Here is a 14,534-nt window from a genome sequence, read left to right as displayed (position 1 = left end):
AGCACTTTTTTTTTCTCTTCACGTGAATCCTGTTGAAGTGAAGACGTATCTTTTTGGCCTCATGCAGAGGTGAAAAATCTTCCAGAGAGATATTCTTTTTCACCAAAGGCAAGAAAATTCAGGGCTATTTGCAACCTCCTTAATCCAAGATTCTTCAGTCAATAAATTAATTTCCTTCCTGCTCTTTCCCCCCCTTTTATTTTAACCTGAAGGATCAGCTGTAGCAACCACAATGTGCGAATCGGACACTTGCAATACGTTAGCACAGGTGGATGGTGAGGGCCACTGGGCTTCAAGGGCTTTTAAGGAAATGGCAAGTTTCATTCCTTCCAGCCATGATTACTAAAATGGAAACCCTCTATTCAAAGGCGGTATGCCTCGGATGAACCCTGGGGACAGCCAGGGGTGCTCTGTACATGCCTCTTTCTCTCTTGCTTTGCATTTGGTCAGATCAGAATCATGGGTCTAACAAAGCCAGCCTCTATGGGTCCAGGTTTGAACCAAGCCCCCCTTCTATATGTTTTTTTTTAATGATAAATTTCTGTATTGCCCCACCTACTCGGGGTAGTTCCCAACAAAAGGATAAACACAAACCTAACAAAACAACCATCTTCCCCACCCGCATCACAATAGGATAAAAAAGCAACTTGCAGAGAGCAGACGTTGGTGGCCTCCTGCAGATCTCCAACTGGCAGGGAAGCTTTCCAGCAAAGATCTAGACTTCTCCTCTACATCCATCTCCCTGGAGACACGAAACAGGACAAGATGGCTTCCTCCTTGGGAGTATTGGATCAAAAAGGGGTGGGTGGGGAAACCATAGTTGCAGGATGTAGAAAGTAGATATCAACCGAGTATTTCACCATTATTTCCTCCTGGGAGTGCCAAGAGACCACTGTTTGCCCCAGAGAGCCCCTTCTGTCGAAGCTCTAGGTCATGTTCTCAAGCCAGATCTCCTCTGGATGCTAAAAAAGAACAGGTTCTTGAGCTGCAGGGGGTCGGAAAAAGAGAAGGGTGGGTGAGGTCTCCCTCGCCTGCACTCGGTCCGCACACTGCCCGTCAGTGACCTAAGGGAAGCTCACAAGCAGAGGGTGTGAATGCCTCTGGATCCTTCCTCTCGGGGTCTCCAAGGACTGATGTGCCATGGATTGGTCCAGCCTCCTTTTAAAACCATCACAGAGGGATGTCTCTTGTGGCAGAGGATTCCCTAGTTCAAGGGTGCCCTGTAGGAACAGCAGAGGTGGCTCGCTCTGATTTCATGGGGGCTGCGAAGCTGTGCTTGGTTTCAGTCTGAATTTTACAGGAGCTCTCCAAGGTCCTGGACGTATTGGCAGGGACAGGGTTTGTCACCTTGGGAAGCTCCTCTAAACAAAAAACCAGAGTCAATTCACTGGCCCCCATGAAACCAGGGTCCCTACCTTCCTGGTCGGAAGGTCGAACTCCCTTGAGGGCTCCCGAGACATCGGGGCTTCAGCGAACGTCAGCGGATGACCCCGGCTATGCCTCTGATGACGAGAGCAGGAGAGCCTCTTCTCTCCGGATGTTCCCCACACTGTGCCTAGTTTTATACGCTGTGGGGAAAGTGGATTTATGGGCAGACGAGCTGCCCTGTCTCCCCACAGGAAGAGTCCCCAGCAGCTTGCAGGGTTCATCCTGGGTCAACTCGTACAGGGGGGCAGTTTATTTGGTCCTTGCGGCCTCCATGATCTAGGTATGTGGAAAATCACTCTCTCTTTTTTTTGCCCCAAGGCTGGCGGCACAAATTCCAGAACAATAAAAAGTAAACTGTGAACAAATCCAGCCTGGAGCAGAACAACTGGATTGTAAACAATGCAGAGTTAAACGGCTCCACGTGTTCCCAGCCAGTCAAGTCCTGGGGCCTCCAGTTTCCATCAAAGGCAAGGAAGGCGCCCGGAGTTTTGCTCTCTGAACCCTGCCCTCAAACCACGTTTCCAGCCTCTTGGAAAACTGAATCAAACTGGAGGTGTGTGCATTTTGCTGGCCAGGCCACACAAAATAGAGAACTCGCCCGCGCTTGTTGGGCTGTCCAGAGCTGGAGAAATGAAAGAGGATTCCCTCCATCCCAGCAGAAAGAGTCGGAAGAGTTTTTATAAGTCAGAACAGAAGAGGAAAGCCACGTGGCCACCCTCCTCTTGAGCACAGCCGTGTTTTGGCTTCCCTTTGGAAGGGCTCCTTCGCTCACCGCCTCTTTCCAGTTGTGTTTTTTTGAACCCGGACTCCTACTCATGGCTGCAGTGGCCACAACGTCAGTCCAGCCCAAAGACCACCATCTCTTTATTCCACTCATGGGACAAGGACGGTCAAGACTCCCAAGATCTCCAATGGGGGAGGAGCCACATTGATTTGGGGGCTCCTTAGAAAAAAAGCAAGCTTTATCTGATGTACAGTTTTTCGTGGATGGCAAACTCAGTTTTCTTCAGGTGTCTCTGAACATTTGGATTATTCTATTGATTTACTTTGTTTATACCCCACTTTTCTCCCAATGAAGGGACTTAAGGTATGAACAGGATACGTTAGAGGAAGCCTCTCCCTCTCAGGGAAAGATGTGGAAGAGACCACGGGGGTGGGGTGGAGGAGAAAAGCAGGAGAAGAAGGATGATTGCCAAGGGCTCAGAACTCACCAGACAGAGGGGATACCAAGGGTAGGGTGGGAGGAAAGAGCAATATGGACAGAGGGACAAATTAAAATATGCATGAGTGCGTGCACACGCACGCATGTTATGTCTCCAGGTGTGAAAAAGGGGCAACAAGCTAGGACACAATGAAGAACCATAGATTTAGCCTGCAGAAGAATAAACAGTGATGGAATAGCCACCCTCTTTTATAACCGTGGAAATGGACTTCTTCCAAGGATAGGTGGCCACCAGTCAGGAACGCCCCAGCTGTGGAGGGCCACCACTGGCTCCATGACCTCCATCGTGTTCTCTGATTCCATGGTTGGGGGAAGAGAGAGGTGAGGCCGCATTTGGAGGGCTGTGTCCAATTCTGGTCACCTCAATTAAAAAAAAAAGACGCCCTGGAAGGGGTGCAGAGAAGAGCAACAAAGATGATAAGGGGGCTGGAGGCTAAATCCTATGAAGAACCACTCAAAGAGCTAGGGATGTTGAGCTGAACGAAGAGAAGGCTTGGGGGAGACACAAGAGCCGTATTCCAAGATCTGAAGGGTTGCCCCAGGGAAGAGGGCATTGATTCGTTCTCCATGGCGCCTGAAGGGTAGGCCAAGAACCCATGGGTGGAAACTCGTTAGAGGGAGATCCAACCTGGAAATAAGGAGGAATTTCCTGACAGTGAGAACCATTAAGAGTGGAACAGCTCGCCTCCCGATGTGGTGGGTGCCCTATCGCTGGAGGTTTTCAAGAAAAGATTGGACAGCCCTCTGTCCAGGATGGTATGAGATCTGGGATGGTAGGAGGTCTCCTGCCTTGGGCACGGGGTTGGACTAGAAGACCTCTAAGGTCCCTTCCAACACTACAATGATGCTATGATTCGCCCTAGCGCTCCTGTAATGTAGATTTCAAACCATCGTGCTAGGCATGTTCTTCACACCTTACCAGTGCAAACCTCAAGGTCTGAATTCAGCTAATATGAACCCAATTTTGAGGAAGCCCAAATATTCCTCCTCAAAACCTCCTGCCCTTCCTCGGGCAAACCCTACAGCATCGTGGCTCGGCTCCCCACCCCATCCCACACAGAAACAATATTTACCCTCACCGAGAATTTAAACACAGGAGCTTACAAAAAAGATGTTGGATGGATGCTTTAGCCACCGAGCAAACATTGGCTGCCCTGTATTTGCAGGAGGAACCTTTCACATCGTTCCTTTCCAGGACTTTCTGCCCCTGCTTCCCCCAGCCAAGCCGCTTAAAGGAAGTGCGCTGTATTATCTTGAAATCAAAATGTGGGTCAGGCTCGTGTCGAGAATGTAGGGCTTTGCTTTTACATAACAGGGCTGGAGGCTGAAAAATGGAAATAGAAAGTCAAAAGGAAGAATACATGGAATAAAATATTCCTGATGGTGGTCAGAGTGAGTTTTCCACCTGTTGCATAAAGCTGGCTGTGCAACCTATCAGTGCCCTGAATGCTAAATCTCTCACCCCTCTTTTAATGTTTCCTTTTACCTGCATGCTGTTTGATGCTTCTAACTGGTACATACTAAGGAACATCCTTTAGCTTATCTCCCCCTGCATTTATCATGATTGCTGAATGGCTCTGGGGACTGTGGATGGCAGGTCGCTTACGTTACAGGCACTAGCCAATGAGGCCTCACTAATGAATTTACCCCAAGATTCTAGAATCTTGCAGAATCTCTCCCCCCCCCCTTTTTTGGGGAGACATTTTTCTTTCTGAGCTTGCTTCAGGACAATCAGCTATACAACTACATATTTGCAAAGCAGTTCCATACAGCTTAAATTTAATCTGCAAATATGAATAGGTAGTTTGCCTTGACTTGTACTTTTCAGCATTTTTAAAAGCAATATTTCCATATTAGTAATTTAAAAATTTTTTTACATTTTTCAGCAGTTACATAATTTTGCAATCTTCGTTTTCTGAATTTCGTACTTTGTGTTGAGGACAAATGGACCGGGAAGGGGGGGGCAGGACTCTTGTAAACAAACAAGCCAACAACTCAAAGCCTTCTCTCTTAAGCTGATTTAGACTCTCTCTCTCTCTCTCTCTCACACACACACACACACACACAGAGAGAGAGAGAGAGAGAGAGAGAGAGAGAGAGAGCGCTTCCCTCCAGGCTGCAGGAAACGGCCTCTTTCTCCTTTCACCGGCCAACAGCAACTCCCTGTAATTTCTCAGGATATTTCTGGGAATTTGTTCCTGAGGACACAGAGGCGCTTTCTCGCTGCGGTTGCTTCTCCGAAGCCAGAGGAAGGGAGGCCGCCTGGCTTTCCTCCCGTGACCAGCCCACATTCCAGCGCAGGAGACCCTTGGCTCGGCTCCCTGCCCTCCAGGAGGGGCCCTGCTTGGCCACGCACTCCACTGGGGGGGGGGAACTGTACCTTGGGAACACAGAGGCAGCCCTGTTGACTGCCCCCTCCCCTAAGAAAACCCAACCTCTCCATGCCATATCAAAGCTTTACCTGTGAAACCAACGAAGGAAAGATCAAACTTCTTGAAAAGTTTGCAAAATGAAGGTAGCCCGCTCAATGATAAGGAATCTGGATTTCAGGCGTCCAGACAGAGTTTTCAGGCGTCCAGACAGGAGGGCCTGGCGTGCTCTGGTCCATGGGGTCACGAAGAGTCGGACACGACTAAACGACTAAACACAGACAGAGTTGCTCATCTCTGGTGGCATTTTGGAGTGTTGATCCCCCTGCCCCCCCCCAACCATCCACCTGCCTCCTCTTTGAGGCTCCGAATGCCCCTTCCTTGTTCCTAAATAGAGCCTGGCCTGGCCTTGGGCACCTTCCGCGGTCAGTGCCGTGTTGTGGGAATATCTGAAACAGGGGCCCCCATGGGCCTTGTGCTCTGAACAGCAGCAAGGAAGACCAGCCCAGGCAAAGTGGCTGTAAAAAATCCAGTTTCTGACACCCACAGCAACTTCCACCATTTAGAGGTTGGGATACAACACATTGGGGGTACAGTATTTTGTATTTGTTTACTGGAAATTCCATTATATCCCGTGAGCCTGAGAAAAGACTTGCCTCTAACGCGGAGGGAAACGGCTAGGCTCGCCCCAAAGTTTCTGCTCATCTCATGGAGTGATGAGTGTCTGCACATCAAAGCCGCTTCTGCATCCTTGTCCACATTTCCAGTGAAAATGGACACCTTGCACAGGACTTTTTTTGACCCCAATGATGCTGAGATCAGGAGAGCTTGGCTTCTCCCACCCCACCCCTTGCACGAATGAATGCTTCGGCCTGGTTCTGGGGTGCTCAAGGATTCTGCTGCCCCTCGGGCCACCTGGGGCCTGGGGGAGCCAGGTTTTCTGGGGGAATCTCATACCCTACGACTGATCTGGTTCATCGTGCGACTCCTAATGAGCTTCCAAAGTGTTTGGGGGTCCTCCCCTGCTTTCTCCTAGGGGGCCCGCAGTTGACTGTCCCTGATGGCCAGGCTGAGGACCAGAGGTGGGCAGATTCCAAATTTCGAGCCACTGTCTCCTGAGAGACGCAGACAGAAGCAGGAGGACCCGGTTCAGGACCCGGGAGGGAAGCAACATGGATGGACAGAAGGACAGAAGCCCAGAAGGCTGATCAGACTGGGCAGGTCAGAGAAGGCGCCAGCCTCTCTCTCTCTCTCTCTCTCTCTCTCTCTCTCTTTCATTCTTTCTTTTGGGGTGGGGTTGGGGGGGAGAGAGAATAAAAGCAAAATTTGAAGGGGGTGAGCATGCAACCCCAGGAAACTGACTCTCTGGAATTTGGCAGACTCTTCGAAGGGAACGAAATTATTCCGGTGTGAGCATTCCTGGAGGGAGATCCTCTCCTTCAGAGACACAGGGGGGGTGGGAAGGCAAATTCACTAATTCACCCCATTCCTTCCCTTCCTGGGTTGGGGAGCAAAGAAGGGGGGGGGAGGAAGAAGACCTTTTGCCGCCCTCTCCCCATGAGACCGCCTGAGGCTTTCCTCTTTCCACTTCTGCCCGCTTTCTCTCCCTCTCCCTCTGAGCGCTTCCGCGCAAAGGGAGGCTGGAGGGGCGCGCAGGTCCCGATCCAGGCGAGGGTGGGGGGGACGCACACGGGAAGAAGGGCTGGGGGAGAGAGAGAGAGAAAGTTGAGTCCCCAACCCTTGGCGGGGCCCGTCCCCTCCGGTGCCAAGGGGGCGGCCCGCCCGGGCTTCCTGCCTCCCGCTGCCCCTCGGCCGGCCGGTCGGTGGGGGGGAAAGAACAACAAGCAGGCGCGCTTGGGCGACCGGAGCCCCAGGCGCGGAGAGAGAGAGATTTGGAGAGAGGGTTGTCCTCCCCAGCCAGGAAGGAGGGCAGGAGGAGGGGAGGGAGGAAGGAGGGACGGGCAGGCAGGCAGGCAGGCGAGGAAGCCCCCCCCGGACGCCCGCAGAAGCAGCGGCTCGCCTCCCCGGGCTTCCCTCCGACGCCGCCGACGCCGCGCCCAGCCCCATCGCGCGCCCGGAGGCAGCCAGGTGAGTGCCTTCCTCCGCGGCTCCTCTGGGCTAGCCTGGAGGAGGGAGGGAGGGAGGGAGAGCCCAGGGGGCAGGAGACCCGCGGGCAGCTGCCGCCCTGGCCCCCCACCCACGCGGCCCCCCAAGGCTTCCCAGGTCTCTCTCTCTCTCTCTCTCTCCATCTTTACGCGCGGTGGGGCTCGATCTCTCCTGCTAGGCTAAGATTCCCAGGGACGCTCGTGGGTAGAGGGCGAGGGGGCTTCTCTCTCCCCCCCCGGAAGTTGCTCCTGACCCATTGCCCCATTTTCTTGGGATAGGAGAAGAAGCCGGGCCTCCTCTTCCCCCCCCCCAGATATCCCCCCCCCGGCCAGCGGAGAAGACAAAATGCTGCCCAAGATAGTGGTCCTGGTGGCGCTCAGCGTCCTGCAGCTGCCCCTCGGCAGGGCCCAGGTAAGGGGGCAGGAAAAGGCCAGCCTGGCAGAGGGGCGACGGTGCCCTCCTGAGAGCCCAGAGATCTGGGGCAGGTGGGTGGGGTGGAAGCAGGGTGTTTGTGTGTGGGCGTGCAGAGATGATGCCCTGTCCTCTTTGACCCTTCTCGGGCGGCTCAGTAGCTTGTTCGGGAAGGAGCCTTACTGGCCCAGAATTAAGACTTCACCCTGACAACTGATCATCAAGTGAAGGGATCGCCACATCCTCGTCTGCGTTGGGCGATTCTCCTCTGCCCCTCCTGGCCTCCAGGTTCTCGCTCCTTCCTTTTGGGCTCCTGGAAAAAAGGAGGGTGAACTTTTTTGACCCCTTAGATTGATGGCTGGGGCCCGACCAGACCTTGGGGCCCTGACTTGTTCCCAAAATGAGGGTGGCCCCTCCAAGGGTTGGACCAGGTGAGCCCACGGGGAGGGGGCAGAAGGACAGAGGTGGTTCCGCCTAATGCAGATGAAGTGGGGGGGATCCCCTTGTCAAAGGGCCTCGCTCTGTCTTGACAGCTGCTGAGCTGAGGGTCATCCCTTGACCTTGGTCTGAGAATGAAAGGAGGATCCCCTTCGGACCGTGTCTGAAGGTGCATCAACCAAAGGGGGGGGGGGCGGGAGAAGAGGGCAAAAGATGGCATGACATTGTGTTAATGTATCTTTGCAGATCATTGTTATGGTTTAAAGAGAACCACAGCCTGTCTCTCTGGGGTGGGGAGGTGGGGGGGGGGGTAAGGCTAGGCTGGTCCCGTCCCAGCCCGAGTCAATGCCTGCTCTCAAGGTGTGAGTGTGCGTGTTTGTCTCCATGAGCTTTAGCCTTACCTGCCCTGCCCGGATGTGTTTCCCCCACTCCTTCCCCCCCCCACACCCCCAGGACTGCCTGAGCAAGCAGCAGGTGGCCGGCACCCTCCGGCAGGTCCAGAAGCTGCTCTCCTCCCACGAGGCGGCCCAGATCCAGAACCTGCGCAACTTCAAGAAGCAGCTGATGGTTCTGCAAAGCACCGTCCTCAAGCAGGGCTCCAAACGCAACGGTAAAAAGCACACGGGTTGGGTGGGGAGAGAGAAAGGCTGGCAGAGATGTGGGTCTGGGAGCTGTCCCCCTCCAATGGACACCTTCCCAAGGTGGAGACAGACCGGTTTCGGTCGTGATAATTTGTTTCCACCACACCCCGAACCCTGCTGGTCTTTGCCCAACAGAGGGAGAAGGGCTCTTATTCTGAATCTGAAAGTGAGCCAGTGGGGCCTTTTCCCTTGGGGAGTGGGTGCCAGTTTCCCAAACTGGGTGAGAGGGGCTGGGGGGGAGGTCAGAGGTGGGTCCCCCCACAGTGGCTGTTGGAGAACCACAGGAAGGTGCTTGGTTTTGATTACTCTTCTCTTCCATCTTCCTCCTCCCCCCAACCCCCCCGCAGAGACTTGCCTGCTTCCGCTGCCCCCCTCGAATGGCCGAAGGCTGGGCAAAAAAGTGGCCGTGGGGCACGAGGTGCATTTTGTCTGCGATCCGGGCTTCCAGCTGACGGGCTCAGAGACACGGATGTGCCTGGAGAACCGGACCTGGAGCGGACAGCCACCTTCCTGCAAAAGTACAGGGCAGAGGGAGAGCCCCAGGGTTTGGGGGGGGCTCAGGATTCGTTTCTTAACAACCTCCATCTCTGCTGGGGGAGGATGGGGTTCAGGGGCACCGTGTGTCCCCCCCCCACAGCAGGTGGGCAGGACGGGCCCAAATGGGATCTATCCACGGGTCCATTTCTTGGAGAAAGCTTCATATCTTGAGCTCCAGGGATCTCAGGGGGCTTCAACACTGGAAGCGTTCGAGGGAAAAACTGTGGCTAAACTGCAGTTGCACAGATAATGCGACTCCCCCCCCCTTCTTGCTTCCCTCCATAACACAGACATCGATGACTGCGCCAGCAGCCCTTGCGCCCACGGCGGGACCTGTGTGGATGGTGTCCATCGCTACAGCTGCCTCTGTCCCAGCGGGTGGTCGGGTAGCACCTGCCAAGCCCCGCTGCACCCCTGTAAGTCACAGCTGGCTCTCCAGCTCCTGCCTCTCTCTCTCTCTCTCATACACACGCACATACGGTTCCCTACGCCAGTTTTATCCTCACGTCAACTCCGTTGCGTTGGTAAGGCTGAAAGAGGAAGACCGGATCAAGGTCACTGCCCAAATCCCATGGCTGCATGAGGATTTGAATCCAGGTCTCCCCAGCCAGATGTTCGCTGGACAACTCAGTGGTTTAAGAATTTGGTGGCAGAGCCAGAGGTTGGGAATTCAGTTCCCCCACTGGGCCCCCTGGGAGGAGAAGAGCCAGCCTGGGTGGCCTTGGGCAAGCTGCACAGAAGTCCCAGGGGTTTTAGAAAAAGGAAAAGGTAAACCACTTCTGTGTATTCTCTCCCCGGAAAACCCTGGAAAAGGGTCACCATAAATCAGAATTGTCTTGACGGCACACAATTATTAATAAAGGATATTGCCTGCTCTTCCATCAGTATTATGTAAGGACCACAGGGCCTTTTCTAATTCCCCCCCCCCCAACAGTTGGCGCTTAGTTGGCTAAAATGACTTCCAAGAGTTGCGGCGCTTTTGTCAACAGTTTAAACCAAAGGCGCTCCGTTTCCAGAGGTCTGGAGATGACGGGTGCCTCCCCCTCGGACTTTAGCAGGGTGGCCCTGCTCCAGCGGTCCCTCCAATTGCCCCCTGCCAGTTTTTTTTTTAAACTGTTGTGAAAAAAACCTCCCACAGCCTGTCGTAGCTGTCGGGAGCTTTGGGCTGTTCTTAGGCTGTTGCTAGTGAGCTGAGGAGCTGAGTGGCCGAGGTCCTTGGCTGCAGAGCCAGCGGTTGGGAGTTGAATTCCCCCCCCCCGGGTCTCCTGGGAGAAAGAGGCAGCCTGTGGGCCCACTTCAGAGTCCCAGGGTGGCCCCAGAAGACCCCCTGGCAAAGGTGGCCCTAAGTCAGAACAGACTTGATGGCACACAATTCTAGATCATGGCGAGAGAAATCGGCCAGGGCACCCTTTCTCCCCAATTAGCGTCTTTAGCGCTGAACAGGTGAACTTAACAGCTGCTTCTTGAATGCAGACGGAACGACGCACAACACCTCCTCCTTCAGCCGCCAGCCCCGCTGCGCGGACGGCCTGCTCGGCTCCCGCCAGTGCAGCTGCGACCTGGGCTTCCAGATGCAGGCAGGAGGCCTTTGCCAAGGTAAGGAGAGGGAAGGGCCTCTGACAGGTCAGGGGAAGCCGCCCGGCCTTCCTTCCTCGCTGGTCTCGTCTGCCCCCCCCTGGCTAGCTCAGTGGCGTAGGTGTTCCTTCTCATGCGCCCCTTGGTGCACAAGCCTTCTAAGCAGGAACTGGAGGAGGAAGTGGAGGTGGGGGTCTCCTCTCTCTGGCCTGGGAGAGGGCCGGGGTGGATGGGTGGTTGGGGTAGCCCTCACCTGGCTCCTGGCTCTTTTCCAGATGTGGACGAGTGCCACCTTTTCCAGTCCGGGCGCCACACCCGCATCTGCCTCCATGAATGCGTAAACCTCCCTGGGTCCTACCGGTGCGTCTGTCCCAATGGCTACCGGCTCCAAGCAGATCAGAACACCTGTAATGGTGAGCACCTGTGTGGTAGGTGGGGGGGGGAGAGAAGGTTTGGGATCTTGTGGTGGGGCAGGGAGAAGTGACGAGCAGGTCACCTCTGTCTTCATGAACCCCTGAGCGGTGTGTCCCGGTGAAGTCCTACCGGGTGTTCTAGGCGGAGAGGGAAGTTTGCTCCCGTCTCTCGGGGAAATCTCTCTCAGGCAGGCAGCATCTGCAGGGTTGCCATCCCATGGCATTTAGCTGCCTGAGGTGGAAGAAAATATGCAGTTCCCTCCCTCCCAAGTGAATCAAGATGCTCAGCATCCAAGCCAAACCAGATGATGCCGACACTCGAGGGAGACCACCTCACAAACACCTCTTGACACCCCTGGTAGTGCCAATGCAACGATGAGCAACAAGTTGCTTTTCCATGTCACGTCCGAGGCAGATGCCTTGTGCACACAGAGGCCAAAATCCTGTCGCGCAGCACCAAAGGCTCAATGGGAGCCACATCAGCGGTGGTGGCAAATCGCTTGCCTTCTGCAATTCTGGGGCGCTCGTGACTTGTACAGAATGCAGTGAAGTCTCATGCTCCCAGGAAGGAAACCTTTCATCAGCCATAGTTCTGCACTGCTGATGATGTCCTTCCCATTAGACGTGAGCAGCTACACAACAGGATTTCACCCAGTGGCGAGGGAGTGCGGGAAACCCACAGTGCCTGTTACATTTTTCTTACATGCACAAATGCTAGATGCATGTTGGAATGCATGGTGTGCGTAAAGGCAAGTGTGTGAGTGGGTCTCACATTCTGTGGTTCATCACACCATCAGCTGTGCACGCCCCTTGTGGAATCAACCTTCCGCATCCCTGTGGTCCCAACAGGATTACGGTTGTGTTATTTTGCAATTGTTACTCCAGGGTCTTGTGTTTTAGTCCTAAAACTGCACGGAATAGGATGTCCCCCTAGTCTAATCTAGCCCTTCCAGGAGGAGAGGGAGGGAGTGGGGCCTAAGGCCAGCTGGGCTGAGATGGGAGGGCCGTCCAGAGCACAGACAGACTTTCCCCATTGCCTTTGCAAGACCTTGACGAATGTGCTGAAAACCAACACAACTGCAGCCGCGGACAGACCTGCGTCAACGTCTTCGGGGGCTTCCGCTGCGTGCGGCCCGAATGCCCAAAGGCCCACCTCAACACCACCTACGTCAAGACTTCGCCCTTGTAAGTAACAGCCCAAGGCTTCCCCTCCTGTTGTGCTTCTTTTATGCGGCACCAGATGAACCCTACTGGGAGAGCCTGGGCTTCTCCCCTACTAATAGCAGTAGAACAGAGATCTCGCAAAAGACGGGGCCCCAGTGAGAAAGCACAGCAGGGGAATCCTGAGTGGGCACCTGCTGGAGGAAGAGGGATAAAGGGGAGACCAAAAGACCTGCTCGGCCACTCAACGAACCAACCCGAACCATCATGCCCATCTCTAGGGTCCTTTGAAGAGGGGCACCGCCAGGCACAGGGGATAGAGCTGGGTTGGAGGGATCCGTCTTCCTGACAGAATCAGGCCCCTCCTTTGATTTCTGTACGCAATGCTCGGAGACCCTTTTCCAGCACGGCCAGGGATGTTGGGGTGCAGCTCTTGGCCACCCCAGGGTGACCTCTCCGGGTAACCCAGCGTCTGAGGAAGGTTCTGCTTCATTTTTTTTTTGCCTCCTCCCAGGCAGTGCGAGCGCAGCCCGTGCCCGATGGACAGCAGCGCCTGCCAGAGGGCGGCCCATTCCCTCTCCTTCCACTACCTGCCTCTGCCGTCCAACCGCTCGGTGCCGAGGGTCCTCTTCAAGATGTCCACCAGCCGGTTTGTGGGGGACAGCCTCCGCTTCGCCATCTTAGGGGGCAACGGGCAGGGGAAGCTGGTGGTGCAGCGCTCGGACCAGCACACGGGGGAGCTGGTGGTCACCCGGCCGCTCGTGGGGCCAATGACGCTGGAGGTGCACCTGGAAATGAGCGAATTTGCCCGGAAGGTCCTACTCGGGAAGCACATCTTCAAGATCACGGTCTTCGTCTCCCAGTATGAATTCTAAGGCCTTTCCCACCACCTCCTAGCAAGGCCTGGGAAAGCATGAACAGCGTTGCTGGGAGGGCTCTCGAATTGACCCCTTAGTGGGCTGGAAGGGGCTGTGCGGGTGTGTGACTACTGTGGACCTTGAACCTTTAAGCTCTCCCCTGTCGGACGCTTGCACAACTCCATGTACCCCCTTTTCCCCCATGCAAGGAAGTCTCATGCTGTATCAGCTTTTACCGGTCATCCCTGAATGTCCCCCCTGCTTGTTGCATTGTAGAACTGTAGTGGTGGAAGGGACCCTAAGGGTCATCTAGTCCACCCTCCTGCCGAAATCTAGTGAAGGCCTCCAGGGCAGGCGGCACCCCACACTCCGTTTCCAAACCTCCAAGGAAGGATCCTTGGCCACCTTTCCAAGGTGTGCAGGCAGTGTTAAGAGGGAGGGAGGAAAGCAGGAAGCAAGAACATCGGATTCCTGGAAAAAACTCAAATCCCCCTTGGGATCAGCAGACAACCAGGATCACCAACCCCCACCACAATTCCGCCATTTGGTGATTTCTGTAGATCTTTTTTTTTGTTAACCCAAAGTTCCTCTCCTAAGGCATAGTAACCAGCAATAAAAGCTTTTGAGCTAAAGAACATCTGTATTTTTGGCATTTGCCCTTTGGCCGCCTCCATGACTGAAGCGCAGCTCCTCAGAAATTGGGAAATGAAAATGGTGCCTGACTCGTGGAGCGAAGGCCCACTCCTGACCAGGCAAAAGCGAGGGGTCAGGATTCCAGTAATTTCCCCTACGGCTTCAAGGAGGATCCCCTGTCCCATCCCTTGAAGCGCTCATTAATAACAACAAAAGCCATCTGAAGGAACAGGGCCTCCAGTTCTACCAAAGGAGCAAGAATCGGCACAGGGATTTGGACCCCGAGCGGATGCAACCACATGAAGCTTCTTCTTCGGTGATCTTGGAAAAGTGAACTTTTCCAAGATCCAGAAATGGGCCTCAACAGGTCCTCCTATCTTGAGCTTTCCAAACCCAGGAAGGGACGTCTTCTGGCAGCTCGCTTCCAGATATATGGAACATATAGAAGCTGGAGCAAGAGCAGGAAATCAGCTGATGACAGGAGCAAGGGGAGGGGCGCGGGATTCGGTGTGGCATTCACACAGGGAGCTGGACCATTCCCAGGGGACATCACAATCCCCACCCCTCTCATTTATCCTCTCCACCTACACCCCCCTCCCCATTTAGGGCAGAGAAATGGGCACCGTACCCATCCGGCCTCGTTAGACGCCAACAGAGAGACAATCTCAGGCTGCCTGTTCGCTTGCCAGCGGCGTTTGCAAAAGAAACAGCTTTTGTCTCCTACTATAAAACGGCCCCAACTA

At 54.5% G+C, this 14,534-nt stretch overlaps 1 protein-coding gene across 1 annotated transcript; it reads left to right on the top strand.

The window, feature by feature from the left end:
* Positions 1–7,443: 7,443 nt before the first annotated feature.
* LOC110081278 (fibulin-7) lies at positions 7,444–13,309 on the top strand. The gene is made up of 8 exons (XM_072980963.2): positions 7,444–7,536; positions 8,428–8,584; positions 8,963–9,133; positions 9,443–9,568; positions 10,626–10,748; positions 11,003–11,140; positions 12,187–12,325; positions 12,816–13,309. The coding sequence occupies exons 1-8, from the start codon at positions 7,471–7,473 to the stop codon at positions 13,174–13,176; spliced, it is 1,281 nt and encodes a 426-aa protein (XP_072837064.2). The 5' UTR covers positions 7,444–7,470; the 3' UTR covers positions 13,177–13,309.
* The last annotated feature ends 1,225 nt before the right edge of the window (positions 13,310–14,534 follow it).

The sequence above is a fragment of the Pogona vitticeps genome, chromosome 10 (genome assembly GCF_051106095.1).
Source record: "Pogona vitticeps strain Pit_001003342236 chromosome 10, PviZW2.1, whole genome shotgun sequence".
In the NCBI taxonomy this organism is placed as follows: domain Eukaryota; kingdom Metazoa; phylum Chordata; class Lepidosauria; order Squamata; family Agamidae; genus Pogona; species Pogona vitticeps.
The sequence above is the reverse complement of the archived record's forward strand: the minus strand, read 5'-3'. Positions and strand labels throughout refer to the sequence as shown.

Excerpts from the sequence above, each read along its gene's own strand:
- LOC110081278 (XM_072980963.2), top strand. The coding sequence starts at position 7,471 with ATGCTGCCCAAGATAGTGGTCCTGGTGGCGCTCAGCGTCCTGCAGCTG. Across the intron at positions 9,569-10,625 it reads CCAAGCCCCGCTGCACCCCT|ACGGAACGACGCACAACACC; the intron begins GTAAGTCACAGC and ends TCTTGAATGCAG. Across the intron at positions 10,749-11,002 it reads GGCAGGAGGCCTTTGCCAAG|ATGTGGACGAGTGCCACCTT; the intron begins GTAAGGAGAGGG and ends GCTCTTTTCCAG.